Source organism: Pezoporus flaviventris, unplaced genomic scaffold, assembly GCF_033815535.1.
Source record: "Pezoporus flaviventris isolate CSIRO_AGI_PZ_B2104156 unplaced genomic scaffold, CSIRO_AGI_Pfla_v1 ptg000079l, whole genome shotgun sequence".
Taxonomy (NCBI): Eukaryota; Metazoa; Chordata; class Aves; order Psittaciformes; family Psittacidae; genus Pezoporus; species Pezoporus flaviventris.
In genome coordinates, this window is record NW_026892627.1 from 6,951,842 (window position 1) to 6,972,438 (window position 20,597).

Here is a 20,597-nt window from a genome sequence, read left to right on the forward strand (position 1 = left end):
TGTTTACTTTGCTGTCTCACTGGCAACTCTAACTGCTGCACTGTCCCTACACACAGAATTATGACTTATCATTAACACCACTGACATCTGAAAACACCATCAAAACCTCACAGACAAGAAACATTTTCTTTTGAACACCCCTAAAATGAAGTTACATGTGCATGCAACCCTAGAGATTTTCACAATGGCATAACGAAAGGCAGACTGGTTACAGGAAAAAAGCATGTAAGTTAATAAACTACAAATGCATTTTGAGGTTAGAAACAAAACCAGTATTATGAAATGCTTCTGGATTGTACCATTTCTTAAATAATTTCAGTATGAATTTGCAAAGCCATTCTTCACGTACGAGGATAGTTGTGTAGAAGCAATCAGAATGGGATGTGGTAATGCAACAGACAGTGGCAAGCTAAAAGGAAGTCCAATTTCTTGTATTAATTATTATTTTAAACAGCTCTACACAACCTCTACCACAAATACTCTCAGTAGTATTCCTGTCACGTATGTTTTAACCATGGATCTTTAACACTACCCAAGTTACCTCTGATTTTATCAGTATTAATTCATTTTCAAGGATGTATTCAGAGATTAGGCAGTCACAAAACAAAACTGAGCAGAGACTGAAGATTACAATAAAACAACCAACAAGTCTGAATGCGTCCTACCTCCACAGAAAAGAATTTTCTTTAGGCCTATTTTTAAGAACTTTATAAATTATTAAATCATATAATGTTATTAATATAAAAAATTAATGCTCTTCTCCATTAACGAAAAATCAATTAAAAATATTCTCTAACACAGAAATCCAGCATTTTTAGGAGATTTAACAATTTCACACTTTTGATAAAATAACCAAAAGCATGGTCTCTACTAAAATTAGAGACAGCATATGATTTTCACAGGGAAAACCAGAGCTTGGAATTGGTTCATTCACTCCAAATAGTGCAGATGAAGGGGTGTGAAGCCCAGCCCTGTGCCTCTGCAAAGGTGCACAGGTCACCCTGTACATGGCTAAGGTGGAGTCACAGAAGCACACAACATAACAGACATCCATATACTGCTCAGAAACATCCTAGTAGGTAATAGAGTAATATTGTAAAGTCTTTCCATAATCTTGGTAACTATGAAGAAGTGGCATTGTTCAAGAGGATTATCTATAGAAAAATTGGTGGTTTTTTCATTTTAATACTTTCTGATACATTGATCTACAAAGTCATGTTAAAATTTGTTCTTTTTGCAACACAGATGATTTACTCATGGAGAAAAGGCAGGAAGGGAGGCAAAAAATTCCTGAAAGCCATTTATTCCACTTTTGTGCAGGTAGGTTATCTCCCCACCTCTTCACAAATGCCTGCGGTAAAAGCACAAACTAGCCTTTGACTGTTGATGACCACTGTATAACAAAACTGGTAACAGGCTCACCGTTCCTTCAGCTGGATTTGGCTTCTCAGTTAGCTTCTTATCCCCAGAAGCCTCCTCTTCTGTTCGTCCACTGCTCTCCGACTTCTGATTTAGAAGAGATGAGGACTTCTTATTTTTAAGCAGGTGCTTCAGCAACTCGTTTCCTGACTCCCCTTTTGCTGCTGGAATGTTGGCTGCTTGTGCTGGACTCTGAGCTGAAGAGGCAGGCTGTGATGTGACCTTATCTTCTTCCACCTTAATACTGCTTGGATTTTCAGGTTTAGGCTCAGCTTGACTCGAGCACTGATCAGTTTCTGCCTTTTCTAATTTAACCTCTTGCATGCTGGTAGGTGTATCTGTTTTAGCCTTTTCAGTCTCTGTATTTACACTCGGCTGTTTCTGTGGCAGACTGCTGCTGGGGAGCTTACATTCCAGCTCTGGAGAGGCCTGACTCTCTCCTGCATTCGATGTTGATGGGCCTGTTAACTCCATTGACTCTTGTTCATCTTGGTGACGGGAAAGTTCATTGGGGGTGTTCACTGTGGGAGTGGAGGTAGAATCAGAAATGGTTGGAGTTGATGGTGCAGTTATATCTGAATGTGGAGTTGACGGAGCTTTTATTGACTCAGTATCATCATCCTTTTTCTTTTTCCGTGTCCTTTTCTTCTTTCCTTTCTCTTCAGGGATTATGTCAGAATATAGCTGTATGAGAGACTGGCTTGATCCAGAGAAGTTTGCTGCCTGAGGCACGCTAGTGTCCGAACCACATGGGGCACCACTACTGAGTACTGCAGATGAAGGTACAGCAGAAGCAAATGGAGGCCTGACTTGGTTCTGAGTAAAGGCAGCCCCAGGGAGATTCCCGTGAGTTTGTTTTACATTATGGAAATTAGGGGCTCCACCTGGAACAGCAGATGTGTCAGGCCCAAAGGCTGTAGATCCCACTGGCCTTCGCTCACTGCTTTGCATGAAATTTGTGGCAGGAGGCGAGGTCACGGAACCTTGCTGCAGAATTTGCCCCATTTGCTGCTGTTGATGCTGTGGAGATTGCTGAAGAGGTCGTGGAGTTTGTATGAAATCACAAGGTAGATCAGAATTAAAGAAAGGTATCTGAGATAAGGATGTTTTGTTATTTAATTCAGACCCTATCATACTGTGCTGTTCTAGTTCCATGCGCTGCTGTAAAGCCCTCTGTCGATCTACCTCCTGCATAAGCTGAATGCGCTGCCGCTCCTGTTGCTCCCGTAAACGCTCCTTCCTTTCCCGCTCCTGAAAGCTTTCACTAAAAGGGTTATTGTCCTCAAATTCCACCCTCGGTGGTGGCCCTGACTGTGCAGTTGCATTTGGACCAGGCACAGGAGCTGGTGTACCAGGAGTAACAGGCAATGGTGTCATTGGAGGCTGCATCCTTGCTGGATTCATGGGCATGTGACTTGTAGGGGCATTTGCAGACTGCCATCCAGATAAGTTCGGCATTCTGTTTGGGGTGGACTGCCCAGGGATTACCACGGTATGTTGCTGATGCTGGAGCTGTTGTGCCACCATGGGAAAGTTCTGCTGATTCATTGCTGGTGATGTTCCTCCTGGAACCATTGGTGGCTGAGCTTGGACGCCTGGCATTATAGCATGGGGTGCCATTCCACACTGCTGCTGCTGCTGCTGCTGCTGCTTGATTCGATATTCCTCAATCAGTTCTGCGTGCTCTTTCTGCTGCTTTCGAATCTGAAAATTAAAAAGCCATAATTCATCTCTGACATGTATTGACTGTAAGTAGCATTAAACATGTAACTCACCATTATAATTTCAGCAATGAACCTCAGGCAAAAATAGCATTTCAACACAGTCTAATTTTCTCTCCCTTTTTTAAGGCTAAATAGCCATTGTTTCATTACAAATACCATCCATCCCAAAAGTTTAGAGAAAACAACAGTGCCTCCAAGTTCTAATTACAAACCAAGACTACACTGGGCAAGAGAATATACAAAAATAAAATCAAAAGTAATCCTTGTCCTATAGATCTTATCCATGCACAGGGTGAGAGTTGGGAACAGACATGAGGAAGGAAACAGTGAGATGCATGATCTTCACAGGTCAGCAAAAGATTTTAAAAGACGTCATTGAAAAGGAAAGGTTTGCAAAAAAACTGTGAGGTAGATTCCCATTTATTCACAGATCCTCAAACATCACACAGCAGACGAAAATTTTCAATATTAAGATAAGAATAAACTCAACTTGGATATTAAACATTAAACCTTGTGGCTGATTTTTAAAGCAGGCAGGAGAAGCCAAGGGAGGTATATAACAGTGTCAACCACACAAGAAAGAGCATTTCAGAAACACAGCAGATACTTGACTACACTGCCCTCTAAACAAACAAAAGGACTTGTAATCCACTGATACATGCATTATGGGAAATGTCTCTTTTGCTTCTATTCATTAGATTATGACTTCCACAACTTCCATTTGCTGTTTGTACTGGTAGAAAAAGTCCGTAACAGAATTACAAATGTTTGATAGCACTCTCCTTCATATGGGGCAAGGGACAAGCCAGAAAGCTCAGGATAACAGAGGTATCACAGGACACACTCCAGAATGGAGGACATATGCAGCCAAAAAGTACTGTGTACTATACACACAGTAATCTCAGGTCCCAGATAATTTATAAGCTCTGGCCTGGCACTGACTCCACCACATAAACAGTGCCACTGCATAAAGCCACTAACTGGACAGATCTGTCCAGTGCTCCAGGACTTCTCCATGGATACAGAGCACTAAACCTGTGCTGGCTCTGTATGCCTATGGAATGAGGCATCCAAACCACTACAACCTTCTGGGGTATGCAGTGGCAGATCAGCTATATGACTGTACTTGGAATTATCTGGGATCTCAAAGGACCAGCACTGACTACACCCAGCTGGACCTGAGCCGATTTGTGCATATCAACTTGGTATTTTAACAGTCCAGGGGAGAACAAGGCAGAGAGTATTAGCACAGGCACAGTGCCACACCAAACAGTTAAGCTACCCTGGCCCCAGAGGCAATATGGTAGCGCCTGCACAGCTCTGTGCCTGGGCGAGTAACCCTGTCAGACATAAGCTTATGCTGCACAACATCAACTCCAGTTTCTCTGCGCCTGTGTCCAGTTCACAGGGATTTGACAGCTCTCTAGATATAAATATGGAGACTTTGCCCTTTTCAAAAACTTACAGAAGCTTGATTACAGAAAAATCACCTGATCTGATCTGAAAGAGTGGTGAATTACTTCAAATAGGAGGCCCCTAAAAATATACTTCAATAAAACTTCAAGCTCCTACTAGGTATGCAACAAAGTGCTGTTTACAACGTGGATGACTGGTCTAAATCAGTGGCTGAAGGGGAGTGGAGGGTATTTAGTAGCAGTATATGAAACTTCAATTTAAAACTGAAAAATAAAAGAACTTCAATCATGGGGCACTAAATGAATCTGCCAGCAATGTCATGATTAGCAGCTGTTACTTCAGCTCTGTTGTAAGAGCAGACTGACATATATATGAAAAACACTGGTTAAAGTGATTTATTCCTTTTTTTTTTCATTTTTTCTACTTGTGATTTATTGTGGAAGGGGAAAAAAAAAAGGAAGAAATGATGTAGACATGATTTATCTGCTCCATCGTTCTTCCACACAGTGAGAAGATGAGCCAAGTAATATTCTACACCCTTTGTCTTGAAGCAACACAGGAGAAAGAACAGGAGTCAGATATCGCTTAGGACTTCATTCCTAGTAAGGAATGACAAGCAGCTTGCTGCCAATTTTTCCCTCATATTAATAATTCTAAAGTATTTTCATGTTCAGGAGGTCTATCTGATTCTGACAATCATGCCAGATAATTTATAAATAATGTATTGAGGAACACAGCATTCAGTACAGTTGGCCAAAGCATACATTTATCAAAGCTATCATACGTTTAGCTTCAGTGACACTTACTATAATCACAATTACAAGATATAGCAAGTGAAATTCTAACTGAATACAAAGGAAGGAAAACAAACCCCCAGTGGAAGTGGTTACACATTGGAACAGGGGTCCAGAGAGGCTGGGAAATCTCTACCCTTGGAGACTTGACTGATACGGTGCTGGCTGAGCAACCTGATTTAACCATGAATCTAGTTCTGCTTTGATCAGGAGACTAGATGAACCGCAGATAACCCTTTGACCTGTATCATTCCATGATACAATAACAGATAACACACACCGATGATCAGCATCTAGGAACTAGACAGATCATAAAACTAGACTAACACTAAAGATACTATGAAAAGAGATTTTCAAACAGTAACATTTAACTGGAGTATACCCAAAAGGTTTTGATTATGTAAGGAGACCTGAGAAAGACCTGAGTTATGAGGTTCATTCAAGCCTGAAACCAAGCCCCACATGCTAAGGATTTTCTTTGAATCTTTCGTTTATGCTTTTAATTGTGCCAGGAACGGTGTTGCAAATCATTTTGCCAAGCAATGTCCCCTCTTCCCAAAGTATGGAGACAGCTTTTTGTCATGATGCTTGCCACAGCATATTCTCCTACAATTCCAGTGTCACACCACAATCCAGAGTAATGCTGTTACACACATGAAACATGATAGGGAGTGGTTCCCTTTAAATAAGTTCCACTGGATTAAAGGAAAGAGTCCTACCAGTATGATAGCTGAATATTAAGGTGATCAGTTTGGATTTCAGATGCTTACCTGTTCTAGCTGTTTCTGGACCATACTTTGCTGCTCAGTAACATGTTTAAGCTGTTCTGCATCTTCTTCTGGGAACTCACGGCCAGCTTTCTTGGCTGTACGCTGTTTTGCTGAGAGTGCCTTTTTTGATTTTCTGTGTGCTCCAATTTGCTCCTCAAGGTACTTCTGTTGCATTTGAAGGAGTTGTTGTGTTTCTTGCAGCCATTCCTCATATTGCTTTCTTTGTGAATCATCTAGACAGAAGGGAAATTAAGTATGACATAATCTCATTCTCCATTTTAGGGATGAAGTTTCCCCCCTTATTTTAAGAAACCATTGGTTAAGTTCAGGCAGATTTGACAAAGGGTTTGCTATCTCACGAGATACTAAGTTCTTGGAGTGACATGAGTAAAGGGGACAGAGAACCAAATACCTGCATTTTTGAGAGAGAGTAATTTTAACATAGTCCCTTAATTTCAAGAGACACCAGCCTGCTGTCTACCCAGTAGATGTGTACTTGCTAGCCAGTGAGCAAACATAGCTTTGAAAGCAGCTACAGAGCCTGGTAGTACCAAACACCCCCACGGAACACGGGACATGGAAGACCTCCAGAAGTACTCAGGTAAAGGGAAAGAGATCAGGGAGTAAGGACACAAATTTACAGGAAATAGCCTCATTAATCCTCCTGTCTGCAGAAGATTTTTGTACATATAAAACCTATTTTTATTACTACTTCTAAGAAAAAAAAAATCATAAACATTCATCAAGCATTTGTGAAATGAAAGAAAGACACTGTCTGTAAAAACAACTTCATGCCAGGGCCTTCATCACCAGTGCCCTTTCCTACCCACAAACAATGTACTCTCATTTAGACTGCAAATGAGACATTACTCTTTTTAAAATGAGAAATGCTCATCTTCTATGAGCAGTCTATCGCTCTCAGATGTTTTTCTCAAGGCAAAACAATCATGTCTGATAACACTTGATCTGCACTAAGTGCAGAAGGCAAGAGTGAAGGTTTGGTGGTGATATCGTTTGTCTCCTGATCTCATCGTGGCAATGAGCCAGACAGCCAGAAATACCACACGACCTTCCTTGTAAAGCAAGTCTGTTTAAGAAAGATACCTACATGACGGTAGGATTTCAATATAACCATGTCCTCCTTGTGCTCCAGACCCTACCACTTTCTACTTTGACATCTGTGTGGCAGTGACAACCATCAACTCTAATGGTTCAACTAAATCAATTCAGTCTTGAGGAGTGCCCATTCTTTTGATGATAAATTCTGCATAACTAATCACACAACCTGAAGGGACAACTGAGTGGGAAGGACAGAGAGTAACTGCAGAGGGGAGCAACATGAAAGTGCAAACGAAAGCACTGAAATATTAACAAGTTCCAGGTAAGAGTAACTAGTACAGATTTTCTCAAGTACTCAGAACCAACACCCCAACCAGAATGAGACCACTGCTGAGTGCCATGTCAAATCTCAAAGCTCATCCAGTTCAACCCCCTGCCATGGGCAGAGATACCTTCCACTAGACCAGGTTGCTCAAAGGTCCGTCCAACCTGGCCAGCAGTCAATTAGAGTTGGGTAAGAGATTAATATAGATGATAATGCTAAAGTTCCTTATTGTATACTCAGTGCTGCTACTCCAGTTTCTAGAAAAGGTAAAGGTGTTTATTTGAAACACTTTTTCACGCATGGTCTTCCTCTCCCAACACATACTCAGTTTAAATTCTGCTAATAAATCTTTCTCATCATAGAGACTAGGATTTATGACTGACCTAGGGCAATCAGAAACAAGAACACAAAATACTAGCGCTGTATATTTCTGCTTTCAAAAGTTGTGGTTCCCAACTAGTCTTGCTTAATTAATACCTGGAAAGCTTTTATTGGTATTTGTTAAAATGACAATGATGCTGCACAAAACTTTTTGCTTCTGAAATACAAAAAAAAACCCCAGCAATATAGACTGTAGTTCTCACTGAGCTCAGAATATTACAACACAGCCCAGGACCGCTCTAGAATCCAACATCAACATACAGTCGGTTACAAAATCTGTACTTACTGACAAAACCAGGACCAAAATTGGGAGGATTAGGTCTAGACATCTGAGGTGTCAAACTTCCATCCTAGAAATTTCAGGAAAACATACAGACAAGGATATTAAATCATGATTCAATTAAAAAAAAAAAACTAGTTGTTTATATTATTATTAAATACTTGTGTTTAAACTCCGTATCAAGCCATATCAAGTTGTATTACCTGTGTAACTGCCTGCTGCATATGATTTTGGCCTTCAGTGGTCTGAGCCCCTGGAACTGGTTGACCCATGAAGGGAAACCTATAGATAGATAAGCAGAATATGAAATTACAACTTTTAAAACTGGAGGGTTAGGGAAGATACCTCTTCTATTACACTGAACTTACACAAAGCATCCAAATATTTTAGAGGTATTTGCTTGAACTTCCGTACCAAACTTTTTCAACATCTGGACAATATTAATTCTCATTTGATACTAAAATACTCTGCCCTTTGTTGAAACTATAGCATTTTACACTTTTCAGGTAAATACGATGCACTGTGCTGAATGAGTGAAGATGCACACATACACACACACAAACTCTCTATTTGTATTTTAATATATTACGGTACTACAAAAAAAAAAAAAAAAAAAGACAATGGTCTAGATATCATGGTCACCAGCACAGCCATAGAATCATAGAGTGGTTGGAGTTGGAAAGGACCTTAAAGATCATCCAGTTCCCAATCCCCTGCCATGTGCAGGGACACCTTCCACCAGACCAGGTTGCTCAAGCCCCATCCAACCTGGCCAACAGTAAATTAGAGTTGGGTAAATGTACACTTCTGTTAAGCCACATAGTACCATATGAAACGGTTAAAAAGAAGAAAGTATACTGTTTTAAGGGCCACATAAAAGAAAAGGTGCAGATCTTTCTGCCTCATAGACCCCCACCTAAGGTAAAGGCAACCACGGTGAAGTCTGCACAGTTCACAGCTCCTCTTGTCCTTGAACCTGTCTGAGGCATTTTAATACTTTTTACAGTTTCTACTGCCAGACTTGTTTTATTCTTAGGAGATAATTTTTTATTAGCAATGACTATGAACTATATGACAAAAAATGTTTCCCACTTCAAAATGTTTTCACTTCCTGCACACAGTTTCCCCTAGCTCTATCATTTCCTTTTATATTTTGTAGCCCTGAAGAATGGTATCACGTGTTGCCTACCTGTTCATAACCATCGGTGGCATGCCCATGTTACTCTGCGCCATGACTTTATTGATCCCCTTAAGAGCTACCATTTTTGCTTTCATTATGGGATCAGTAATTGCATCAAAGTCTATAAAAGAAAAACAGTAAAAGTGAATTACATAGCTGAACATTACAAGTCATTAACTAGAACTGACTTGTTTAGATCTAGTTCATGAATAAGTCATCAGTAAAACAACATAACTGCATTACTATTCCACATTACTTGTCCTCTCCACTTTGAAATTCATGGTTAGTATGTAGCTTCATATATCCTCTAAGGAAAGCTACTCCAGCAGCAGCTGTCCTTCTTTTCAGCCAAAGCATACAAAGAAAAGCAGGTTAATCTAAGAAGGGCTGTAGATGAAATATGGCCTGTGACCCAACAGATTAATAAATTCTATTTATAGGTTTAAGAATCAGGAAAAAGAGTTGTTTCTGTTGGCGAAACTTGACAGACCACCACTAATCTACTAAGAAAAGGGTTTAGTGCCTCTGTAAGTACCCTAGCACTACAGGCAAAAAGGTACACACAGCATCTGAAAAGACCGTAAGCACGCTTTTTTGCTGTCTCTCCCATTGGATGCCTCAGAGAGATCAGTATAAATGGGAACACAGAATGGCTCAGGTTGGGAGGGAACTGTGAAGGTCATCTTAGCCACCTGGGATGGCCACATAACTGCAGATATGGAAGTGTGAATTAGGGGGTAGGTTAAATTTGTCTTTTGAACCAACAGTCTTGATGGCCAGTATAGTTACTGCTAACATCTTGCTCAAAATTTCATGTTTCATTAAAAACTATTAAACGATAGTGACGGTCTTGATCTGAATGCTCAAGCTGCTAAGTTATATTAAACAGGCAATGACTTAAATGGTTTTAGTACATGAAGAATTATTTGTGATGTTTCTGGGGCTTGCCTAGACTGTGAGTCAGTAACACAGCTTTCAATGATCTCTTTCCTTCAGACACGTTATCCACTGCAAAGAGGAGGAGAACAACCAGAAAGAGAAAACTGATAGATCAAGTATCAACATATGAACCACTACACTTGATCATTCGTTTACAAAGGGTGTATTTACTCCATATAGCATATGAAAACCTAAAGAGAATATATGACAGGCAGTGTCAGAAAATTTGACAGTAATGCAGAGTCACCCTGATCCTGGTAATATCAACAGGATTCTTGCCACAGAGTTCAGAATTCCAACCACATGCTCGATTTCCACACTCCCATTGTACCTGCTAGGTAGGTAGTTGTTTGTTGCATCACCTTCAAGCTCCACATATCTACCCCTTCTTTTAGTGCTACCTGATTAGTTAACTATTTATTGCTGCATTTTTAAAAAAATAACAAGATCTCAGACAAACAGATCACCCACATACCAATATTGGGGAAAAACGGCTCTGAACGCTGGCGAATCATGGCTTGCATCTGTCGCTGCTGCTGCTGCTCCTGTCTTTCCTGATCCAAAAGGTCCTGCAGAAGAAGTGGCTGTTCTTCTAGCAGCAGTGGCCGCTCTCGATTTTGTTGCTGAGCTAATGGTTGAGGGAGCATTATCTGTTGGGGCCCAGTTATGCCACTAGGACCAGGACGGTTTGTTATAGCCACACTCTGATTAGATGCCGGTCCTGTCCCAAAGTTATGATTAGATGACTGACCCTGAATAAATCCTGGATTTGGTGACCCTTGAGAAAAATTATGGTTCATTCGCGGAACCATGGTCAAATTTGAATTTAAAGTGTTTTCCAAGATCTGTCCACCAGGTGTCATTAGTGTTTGGGGAATACCTGATGCACGATTCATTTGTGGTGTCGGCAAAGATTGAGATGGAGACCCTAGAGTCCTTGCTTCAGCATTGTCTGAGCTCTCATTAGATAGCAAACTTGAGAGGACTGGTGTGGACCCAGAAATACTGCAGGAACTTACTGCTCCTTGAACAGCTGGAAGTGCAGATCCCTGAGCATCTGGACTAGGCACAGTTGTTTCTTGACTAGAAACAGCAGTAGTTTTATCAGGGAATTCTGGGTTAGCAGGCTGTGCAGGAGCCTTTTCTCCATCCTTTAACTCCACTTCAGCAGGCTGTTGAGTACTTGTGGCTTCAGCATTTCCCTCACTTTTTTCATTTTCATTCTTCTTTTCCTCCTGAGTGTTTGGGGAAAGTACTTCTGTTTTAATTTCATTTTCTGCAGCAGATTTTTTCTGTGGAGACTGGGTCTCAGGAGGGGAAACAGTTTTATCACCTTGTTCTTTCTGTTTCGGTTCTTCTGTCTTGCCCTGGATATCTAGTTTGTCATCAATGGGGACACTAAGATCTAGTTCTTCGTTAAACATTCCTTTCTTATCCCCCACATCAAGGTCTGGGTCTGTGTATGCAATTATATCAAATTCCCCAGACCTCAGAAGATCATCAAGGTGAGGATCATTGGTTTCCAAATTGTCTAAAGTGTCCAGTTCATCTCCTTTCCCATCCTCTGTGTCTAGATTCAAATTTTCCAGATCTTCATCATCTAAATCCTTGACTTCAACCCCATCAAGGTCTTTTACATCCAAATCTTTTACAGCAGGATCATCAGGATCAAGCTTTTCTTCTAGTCCATCACTTGGCTGGTTGGGTATCTGTAAATTTGCAGATTCATCACCTGGTGCAGCTGTAGTCAAAGATGGACCTGGGAATGCATCAGCAACTGGTGGATGACTTACAGAACGTATTACAAGTGCAGGTGAGTTGTCAGGATTGATTTGATCCTGCTGTGATTGTGACATATGCTCCAAACTTGTAGGTATCTGCAACTGGTTAGGTATACCTTGAGAATTATGTCTCAGAGGTTCTGCCTGTCTGGGACCTGGAAATTCCTGTCTGGGTATAAACCCTGCATGTCGTTGATGTTGTGCTGCTGCATCCATGACATTTGGAGCAGAAGGATTAAAAGGCAGCCTTGGCCTCCCATCAGGAGCTCTGTGTCGTAACTCGATAAATGCCTGACCCAATATATTGTGCTGCTGAACTGGAATTCCTTGGGGAGGAAAATGTTGAGAGATCCCAGATGTATTATTTATTTGTGGACTGTTCACCGGCCGAGGCATATCAATAGACAGAGATCTTCTCAGCTGTGGTGGAACTCCAGGGCGTTGCATTGGCTGCTGAGGACCAAGGAAACGTTCTTGACCTGATGGTGGTCCATGGCCACCTCCTGGAAACCCATATCTAGAGTAAGGTATGAAAGATAAATAATCATTTTTTCTCAGGACTGCCTAATCTGGCATATCTGACTAAGTAACTACTCACCAAAATGCTTTACATAATGCATTCATTAAGATATTTAAATAAATATTTTGACTAATTATGCTTACATTTAAATGAGCTTTATAACTACAATAAAGTAATTGCTTTAATTATGTTTAATAAACAACCTGTTTTCAGTTCCAATAATAATAATGGATAGAAAACTGACAGAACTACATTAGTAAATAAACTACATGTTAATGCAACTCAGTGTAAAAAATAATGTTGTGTGGATTTAGAAATTATTGAAACAAATCCAAAATATTGAAAATAATTACTCCTGAGATGACAATGTATGCTGATACCTGTATTCATTTTCCAGCACAGCATTACATATTCATTATAAACGAAAACAAGAATACTACATTTATTCGTTATTAAGACATCACCTTTCTTTTAAAAAAAACCTGCCCCCAAACCATGGACAACAAGATCTTCCAGGTCACATAATACTTTCACAAGTATTGCAGTTTCTCAATTTTTATTTCTGATTTATTCCCAATAAAAGCCAGTGTAGAACACTGTTAGTGTAAAGCACACACTCTAATGTTACAGATGCTTTAGGAAAACTCACTGGACACACTGCCTTCAGGAAGCTTACCAGCTACTGTAGACAGCACAGCTGTTTTTCATAAAAAAATCCACCTACCCTTTATCTAGCAATTTCCGTAAATGCAGAACTACCCTGTAACAACCTAGGTTTAAAAGATCAAAGAGCTTACCTGAGACCATGAGGCCTCATCCCCATGGCATTCATATCACCTGGGAACTGGGGCCTGTTGAACTGCCCATCAGCAGGAAATGGGCCACGTTGGTCTTTTGGGTACACAGCGAACCTTGGCCCACCTGGAGGGACAACAGTGGACCTAATATTCCCAGGATACGGAGGAGGAGGGCGGTTAAACATTTGATTTAAGTTGTCTTGCTGCCAATGCTGAAGAGGAGCTGCATGGGTAGGAGCTGCTGCATCCTGCAAGGCTTTTTCTTGCCGAACCGCATTCTTTTTCTGCTGTTGCTGCTGCAGAATAATTTCACGTAACTTTTGGCGCTGTTGAAAAGAATATAATAATCACTGTGCTTGACATGGCAATTCACGTATTTGGAAATGTTACGCTCCACTAGGTTAAACCTTTCGAAGAAAATAAATTCTTCAGTCACTACAGAGAAATATCATAAACCGTCATGATCACCTCAGAAATTAGAAGAGGGAACAAACACAGCAAGATGCTGGTAATGCAAGCTAAATCTCCAGAACCAATTTTACCAATTAACGTATAAGCAACTCTCTTTTCCATTTTCTATTCCAGTAACACAGGCCCTTTAACCGCATGAAATTTACCACATGCATTCTGAGGGAGAAAGGTGACCCGAGATTCACTGAAGAAAATTCAGCAAAAAGTTTACACCAGAGATGCAGAAAATGATTATCATATGATAATGAAAAATATGATAAATACTATCAATTTTTCCAAAAAATCCACTTCCCATTGCTCCTTCTAAACAAAAGACTGAGCAGCTTTCCACAAATTGTATGTAATTCTATGTCTCAGCAAGAGCTGTTGGCCAAACATTTCCTGACAAAAAGCTGCACTGAATATGCCTCAAGAAGAAGAGTGACCAATGGAAGGATTCACTTCCACATTAGCCAACTGAAAAGTTAGACGTCTAGTCTGAGATCTTTGCTGATACTCCCTTTCTCGGCCAGTGAACAAGTCACGGACAATCAGTTCTATATCTCAACTATTATAGGATAGACTTAATTGTCCTTTCAAGGTGTGTTTTTTTCTTCACACTATAGAAGAGCTACTACAGACCCATTACCTACATCTTCAGTGGCTTCGAAGACAGCCCTTGCTTCCTTTTTGGATCTTGTCCAAACTACTTAACAATTACTGAAGTTTCTATATTCTCTGCACTGGGATTCTATCCAGGAGGACCAAATTAACATAGTACAAGAATGAAGATAATGCTACATTATCTAGTAATGTTTAATGGCAAGAAACTTCAAGTATTAACAAAAATGGGGGAAATTCTTCTACTTGTGAAATTTTAATACCATCAGTATTAAACATTATTCCCACCTGTCTTAACTTCTCAGTATCTGCTTGAGACATATTCATAGTATTCTGTGTATCTGTTACTCCTGTGGTTGGTGCTGGGCCAGGAACTTGTGAAACTTTGGGAAATTGTTGTCCTTGAGAAGTCATTGGAGAATTTCCAGGTGCACTGAAGGTGCCCTCAGATCCAGGCCGTGGCTGTTCAGCAGCATCATGGGCCAGCTGGCCAGTTCCAAAAGATTCTGGCTGAGGTCTTGGAGTCATTGGTGGTTGATCATATGGGTCACGTGCTGCAGCAGCTGGACCATGGCTAAATGAATCTGTTATTGCAGGTCCTGCAGGTCTGGGAGTTTGAGAACATGGATCTGATGGCCTGACAAAAGTGCCCTGGAACCTGTTCTGTGGTGTCGGCAGGAAAGGATCTCTATTTGGCATTAGTCCTGGTCTTGTCATTGCAGGTCTGTTAAAACTCTCTGGAATCCCTGGCCTTGGAGTTGCTGGTTGTTGAGAGTAAGGATCATTAAGAACTGGCCTTGGTGTTCCAGGAGGTTGGGCGTATGGATCAGAATGTCTCTGATTTGCTGGAGACTGAGTAAATAAATCTGCTGGCTGAGCAGGTCTTGGTGTTGGTGGTTGCTGCATATATGGATCAACTGTGGTAGGCCGAGGAGTTCCTGGAGGTTGGGCATAAGGATCAGCAACTGGTCGAGGAGTACCTGGAGGCTGGGAGTAAGGGTCCTGAGAAGCTGGCCTTGAAATGGGCCCAGACTGAGGGAAAGAATCACTCTGTTGTCGCACTATCCGGGGTGGATGGGCAAAAGTGTCCTTTATTGCAGGATGGGGAGTAAGGGGAGGTTGGCTGTACGGATCATTAGGTTGATTATGGGAAAAGTTATCCACTGGCCTTGGTGTCAATGCTGGCCTTTCATATGGATCAACAGCAACACGCCTTGGTGTAGTTGGCATTGATGCATAAGGATCTTGTGGGGACTGAGGCGGGCGCATAGGGGTCTTGAAAGGTCCAGGACTACCATCAACAGGAGTAGGAGTAGGAGTCAATGGCGGCCGTGCATAAGGATCGGCAGGAGTTACTCTCTGCCTCTGAAACGTATCAGTCCTAGGAGCAGGCTTAGTAAATGGATCACTGCTTCCAGATGTTAAAGGAACCTTCCCTGACTGCTCCGTAACTATGGGTGATCTTGGGACACCCACTGGTTTGGAGAACTGCTCTGATGCCATGACAGGCCTGGGTGTGTCTGGTGGCTTTGCATAGGGATCACTGTTACCTGGAGATGAAGAACATGAATCCCTGACTGGGGAAGGCCTGCTTCCTGATGGTTCAGTTACCTGAATGGGCCTAGATATGGATGACTGTGGTGCAATGGTATCTAATGGTGCAACAGTATTTCTTCTAACAAAGTTTTGGTTTATTGGTGCTGGTCTAGGTGTTCCCACCATTTTAGCATATGGATCCATTGGAGAAGGAGGTCTTGTGTTTGTGGAACCTGGAGAAAACATCTGCTGTGATGATGTCTGAGGAGTCTGAGACTGAGACAGTGAATCATGTACTGAGATTCGTGTTGGAGTAGGGGGTGGGGCTTGTGGTTTTAGGAACACATCATCTGAGGATGCTGATGCAGGTGTAGCAGGTAGCTGCTGCTTTGTAAAAACATCCTTATGGAATGTCTGTTGTGCAGGAGACATACTTCCATTGCCAGTCTGCGGTGTTAAGGGGCTCTGGATCCCACTGCTAGGTGTGTCTGAGCCAGACTGGTTCAGAAGCTGTTGTGAACCAAACTGCTGCTGCTGCTGTTGCTGCTGCTGTTGCTGCTGCTCGTTTTTCACTTGCTCAAGCTTCTGTGTGGCTTCTATTTTGGCTTGCTGCTTGCTTTTTTGCCTCATTTGCTGTTGTAAAATTATGAGGAGAAAGATTAGATTTTTAAGTCCAGGATATACAAAATCTTTCTGGTGACTGAATCTGTAATTAAAATTTCAAGATGCATCAAAGATCAATCATAAGTAACTGTAAACTGCAAATTTCAAATGCAATGGGAGCAGAGGGTCTAGCTATTTGTAAAGTCCAGTTACTTCGACATGCACCTTGACTGCCTAGGAAGAAGCATTTTCCAGGTTGCCTAAAGAGCAGCACTGCTTTCCAACCTTATACTCTGAAGATGAAAGGCTACTGACAGATGCAGCACTGATGCGGGGCAAATGAGCTCTTAAGAGACAACCAGCCCAATCTGAAGTAGCAGTCTGCAGGACAAGGTTACTTGAATACAGGGTATATAGAAAAAAACCTACTCCATACAGTGAAAGCATAACCTATTTCCATAATATGTAAGATCGAAGAGTCAAAGTTTTAAAACAAGTTTTCCACCATTTACAAGCAGCTTCTCTTGTGATAGCATCTATTTTCTTCCTGGGCAGAATGGCTAACTTAATACTCATGTACAAAGAAAGGTTAAGATTGATTTTGTTACAACAGATTCCAAAAATGCAATAAAATGCAGAAAAATAACAAAACAGCCCCAGTGCAACGCACCTGTCTGAATTTCCATTCCTGCTCATGTTCTGATTCCCTCTGTTTTAATGGATCTTTAAAGAGGTCGGAGTCGATGCGTGAACTAGGATCAATGCTATCCTGTTGCTGCTGCCTTTTCATGGAGTCATTTGACATCTGTACTTTATTGATGCGCAAAGCAGCTCTATTATCTCTGGCTTTTTGCTGGAAAAAGATAAGAAAGAGTTGTTAGCCTTATTTTCTTCTCCAAAACTAAATTATGCACTTTAGAAGGAATTCCAAACTGAAAACAATTAGAGTCTATAGAAATTGTGTGTTTACCATGCATGGAAAGAAATAAGGAACTATTAGCATAGAGGTTTTCTATACGCTAGGAATGTCTGCTTCAGGTACTGTGTTGTGGCAAGAAAGCATGAATCCCACCAGTTTACCTTTCAAATCACATACTGGTGTGGTCTGCAATCTTAAGACATGAGCACAGTGGATGATGTTTGGATCAATAAAGGCCACTAATGTGGAGAACTTCAATGACAAGAAAAATACAGTCTGCTCCACTAAATGGCCTCTATAGATCTCAGTATGTGTTAAGTTAGCAGTATAAACATAGGATATGGGCTTATGGATCAGGAAAAATTGGATAGAAGAACAGCAATTCCTCTTCAATGAGGCATTTTATAGCCATACTGACACTTTAAAGCATCTAATGGAAGTTTCAAAGACTCTGTTTTACCAGCAATCTAGGATGTGATTCCTTTTCTGAATTAAACCCTCACATCATCTTTTTCACATTTTTATTTGCAGTTGTCAAGTAGGGGTTGCCTAGCAGAAAAGGCTTTAACCCTTCCCCTCCAACAATGAAACAGAAACATGGATGACAGTATCAGTGTCACGGCAGCACAAAAATTAGTGTCATTTTCCCCTGTGAGGGGACTGTGCATACCAAGGTAAGTAAAAAGCCTATAATTTACTAACACGCTTCTGAATTTAATTTCTAAGGTGGCCTTTACTCATCCCCACAGAGTGTAAGTCCCTCAGGAGAGGTACCACAGCAGCTTCTTGTGCACACAATGGCAGGAGCACTAGTGACAGCTGAATGCAAGAGTACACTTCAGCTAGGAAGTAACAGCTCTGGCTGTGTAAATACTCCTGTGCGCACGTGTGTGCCTTTGCAGGCATCCTCCTCCTGAACATGAAGGAAATAATTATCACAGCTGCTTTTTGAATATCCATAAAGGGGAATATGACTGCATATGTTTAGAACAATAAAAAAAAAAAAAAGAAAAAAAAATCAGTAATAATTGTAAAGTGATAAGTGCCTGGATAAAAATCCACCCATATATGTGGATTGTGTCTTATAAATACTACATAGAAGGAATCGCATAGAATGGACAAGATGGCATAGAGGTCCAAAGGTGCTGAAGTTACAGGCGTGAATAAAAGCAGAATGATGACAATTTCTCAGTGATAAAAAGAAGACAACAGAGAATTAATATTTCAAGTAGAAAGGGATTCAGAAAGATTAAGAACTGCACTTCCCACATTGAGGCTGGGGTAAAAATTTATCCTCTGAAAGTTATCAGAGAGATAAGGGGACTTTTTTGACTTGGACAGTAGGAGATGATGTTCGTAATATTAAGCTCTGAGTCATCAACATGTATGGAAATCAAATTTGCTCACTAATGGGACTATTAGTAGTGGGAGAGGCTAAGGGACTGAAAGCATAACCCTGTGAAATCCACAGAAACATACAAAGTGAGAATGATCATCCAATTGCTGTTGTGAAGAAACAAAGAAAAGATGAGAATCAGGAATGGAGATGTGACAGAAAATCAAGAAAAGTCTTTTCGACTTTCCCAGCCATTGTTAGCAAATGTATTCAGCCATAATACAGGTTCTGAGGTTTGGATGTGGGCAGGCTTCAACAAGAAATTTCAACAAAGCATAAGGGTCACCCTTTGAATGGTACAAGTTCTACAGAATGGAGTCAACTCCAAATAGCTACTACAAATACTTGACTCAGATGTGAAGAAAGTGGATACTTTTGGAGTGAGAAATAGAATCCTTCACACTCCCCACAACATGGAAGATATCAAAAGAGTTTCCATCACAAAGCAGTAGAAAAGAGTGAGTAGTGAAGGGGAAGGCAAGAACATAGGTGTAGAAATAAAATGAAGGAAGTAGGTATGTGAGCACTGATGCTTCTGGACTGGTTAGTTCAACAGGTGAAAGACTTCAGCAACTCTAATGGGGAAAAAAAGACTAGTGAGAGGGGATGATTAAAGAGAGGAAAGCCACATAATGATTTGTTATTATCCTTCTGAAGAAACTGGCAAGATTCTGTGCCAAAAAACGAAAGAGCAAATAAGATTTGAGGTATGGATGAAATGTAGGAAAGAGGCAACGGGAACCACAAATGTTATTGTCTCAGTTCATGTCTTTAGATTGCACAATGCTAACATAGCTTAGTCCAGGACTAAAAAGCAAAGAACACAGGTAGAAGTGTAAAGTTAGAAGCTGAATTACAAAGGCATTTTTGGAGTAAGTAAACTTTCACTAACCCTAAAACGTAATTTATTAAAAAAAAAAAACAAAACCAAACCAAACCAACAAACCCACAAATGAAAACCGTATAAATGAAGTACACGTTTGCTGGATGTATGCGAACACAGGTGTAACTGTTCTTACCACATATGGAGCCCTCTCCTGTGAGCTTGCTTTCCTCCACAGTTTAGCAATCTGCTTCACTCTTGTAGTCCAGTCTGCAATCAAAAAATGAGTTAATCCACAAGGCTTTGAAAAGTCTATTTTACATTCTTTCAAATGAAGATGCATATATTGCTACAAAATATTTAACTTCATTCAGTAAAACCACTCACCTGGGAATTCTTCCTTCAGGTTAGGGAAGTTGATATTTGTATAGAGAACAGGTGCTACTGTTGCCATTTCACCCAAAGCTTCTTCTTTTTCCCACTTCAGGGTGCTTCTTTGAGCATTGGACATTGTATCGCCTTCACCTTCCAAAGGTGGAGCAGATGGTGCCCATGAGCTGTTTGGATCACTTACCATTGGATTGAACGCTGGATTCTTATCCCTGACAAATCAAAAAAGGGTTTTGTTTTTATATATAGGCTGCTGTCAACATAAAGCCAACCATCCAAACAACCAATTAGCAAAGTACTTATTCTGTTTGTTATTTCAGTAGTGAACAGGCTGCAAGAATACAGAAGTTTACGTAGTGGCTGTCCAGACATAAGTAGACAAATACTAATAATATCACAGTATTAATAATATCACCACCCCACAAGTGACAAAAGCTAAACAAGAGATGTTTGGGTTTTTTTTTCCCATCTTGA

The 20,597-nt window shown here is 40.8% G+C and overlaps 1 protein-coding gene across 20 annotated transcripts in view; it reads right to left on the reverse strand.

The window, feature by feature from the left end:
• The window catches only part of KMT2C (lysine methyltransferase 2C), a 194,437-nt gene that overhangs the window by 16,241 nt on the left and 157,599 nt on the right, over positions 1 to 20,597 (reverse strand). For all 20 annotated transcript variants that reach the window (XM_061474341.1, XM_061474354.1, XM_061474359.1 and 17 more), the window contains 11 exons: positions 20,121 to 20,335; positions 19,930 to 20,003; positions 17,266 to 17,448; positions 14,745 to 16,625; positions 13,386 to 13,711; positions 10,763 to 12,585; positions 9,358 to 9,469; positions 8,372 to 8,450; positions 8,175 to 8,238; positions 6,124 to 6,356; positions 1,423 to 3,123 (listed from right to left, as the gene is read on the reverse strand). In XM_061474341.1, coding sequence (XP_061330325.1) covers positions 1,423 to 3,123; positions 6,124 to 6,356; positions 8,175 to 8,238; positions 8,372 to 8,450; positions 9,358 to 9,469; positions 10,763 to 12,585; positions 13,386 to 13,711; positions 14,745 to 16,625; positions 17,266 to 17,448; positions 19,930 to 20,003; positions 20,121 to 20,335 — 6,691 coding nt within the window. The remainder of the gene's footprint in view (positions 1 to 1,422; positions 3,124 to 6,123; positions 6,357 to 8,174; positions 8,239 to 8,371; positions 8,451 to 9,357; positions 9,470 to 10,762; positions 12,586 to 13,385; positions 13,712 to 14,744; positions 16,626 to 17,265; positions 17,449 to 19,929; positions 20,004 to 20,120; positions 20,336 to 20,597) is intronic.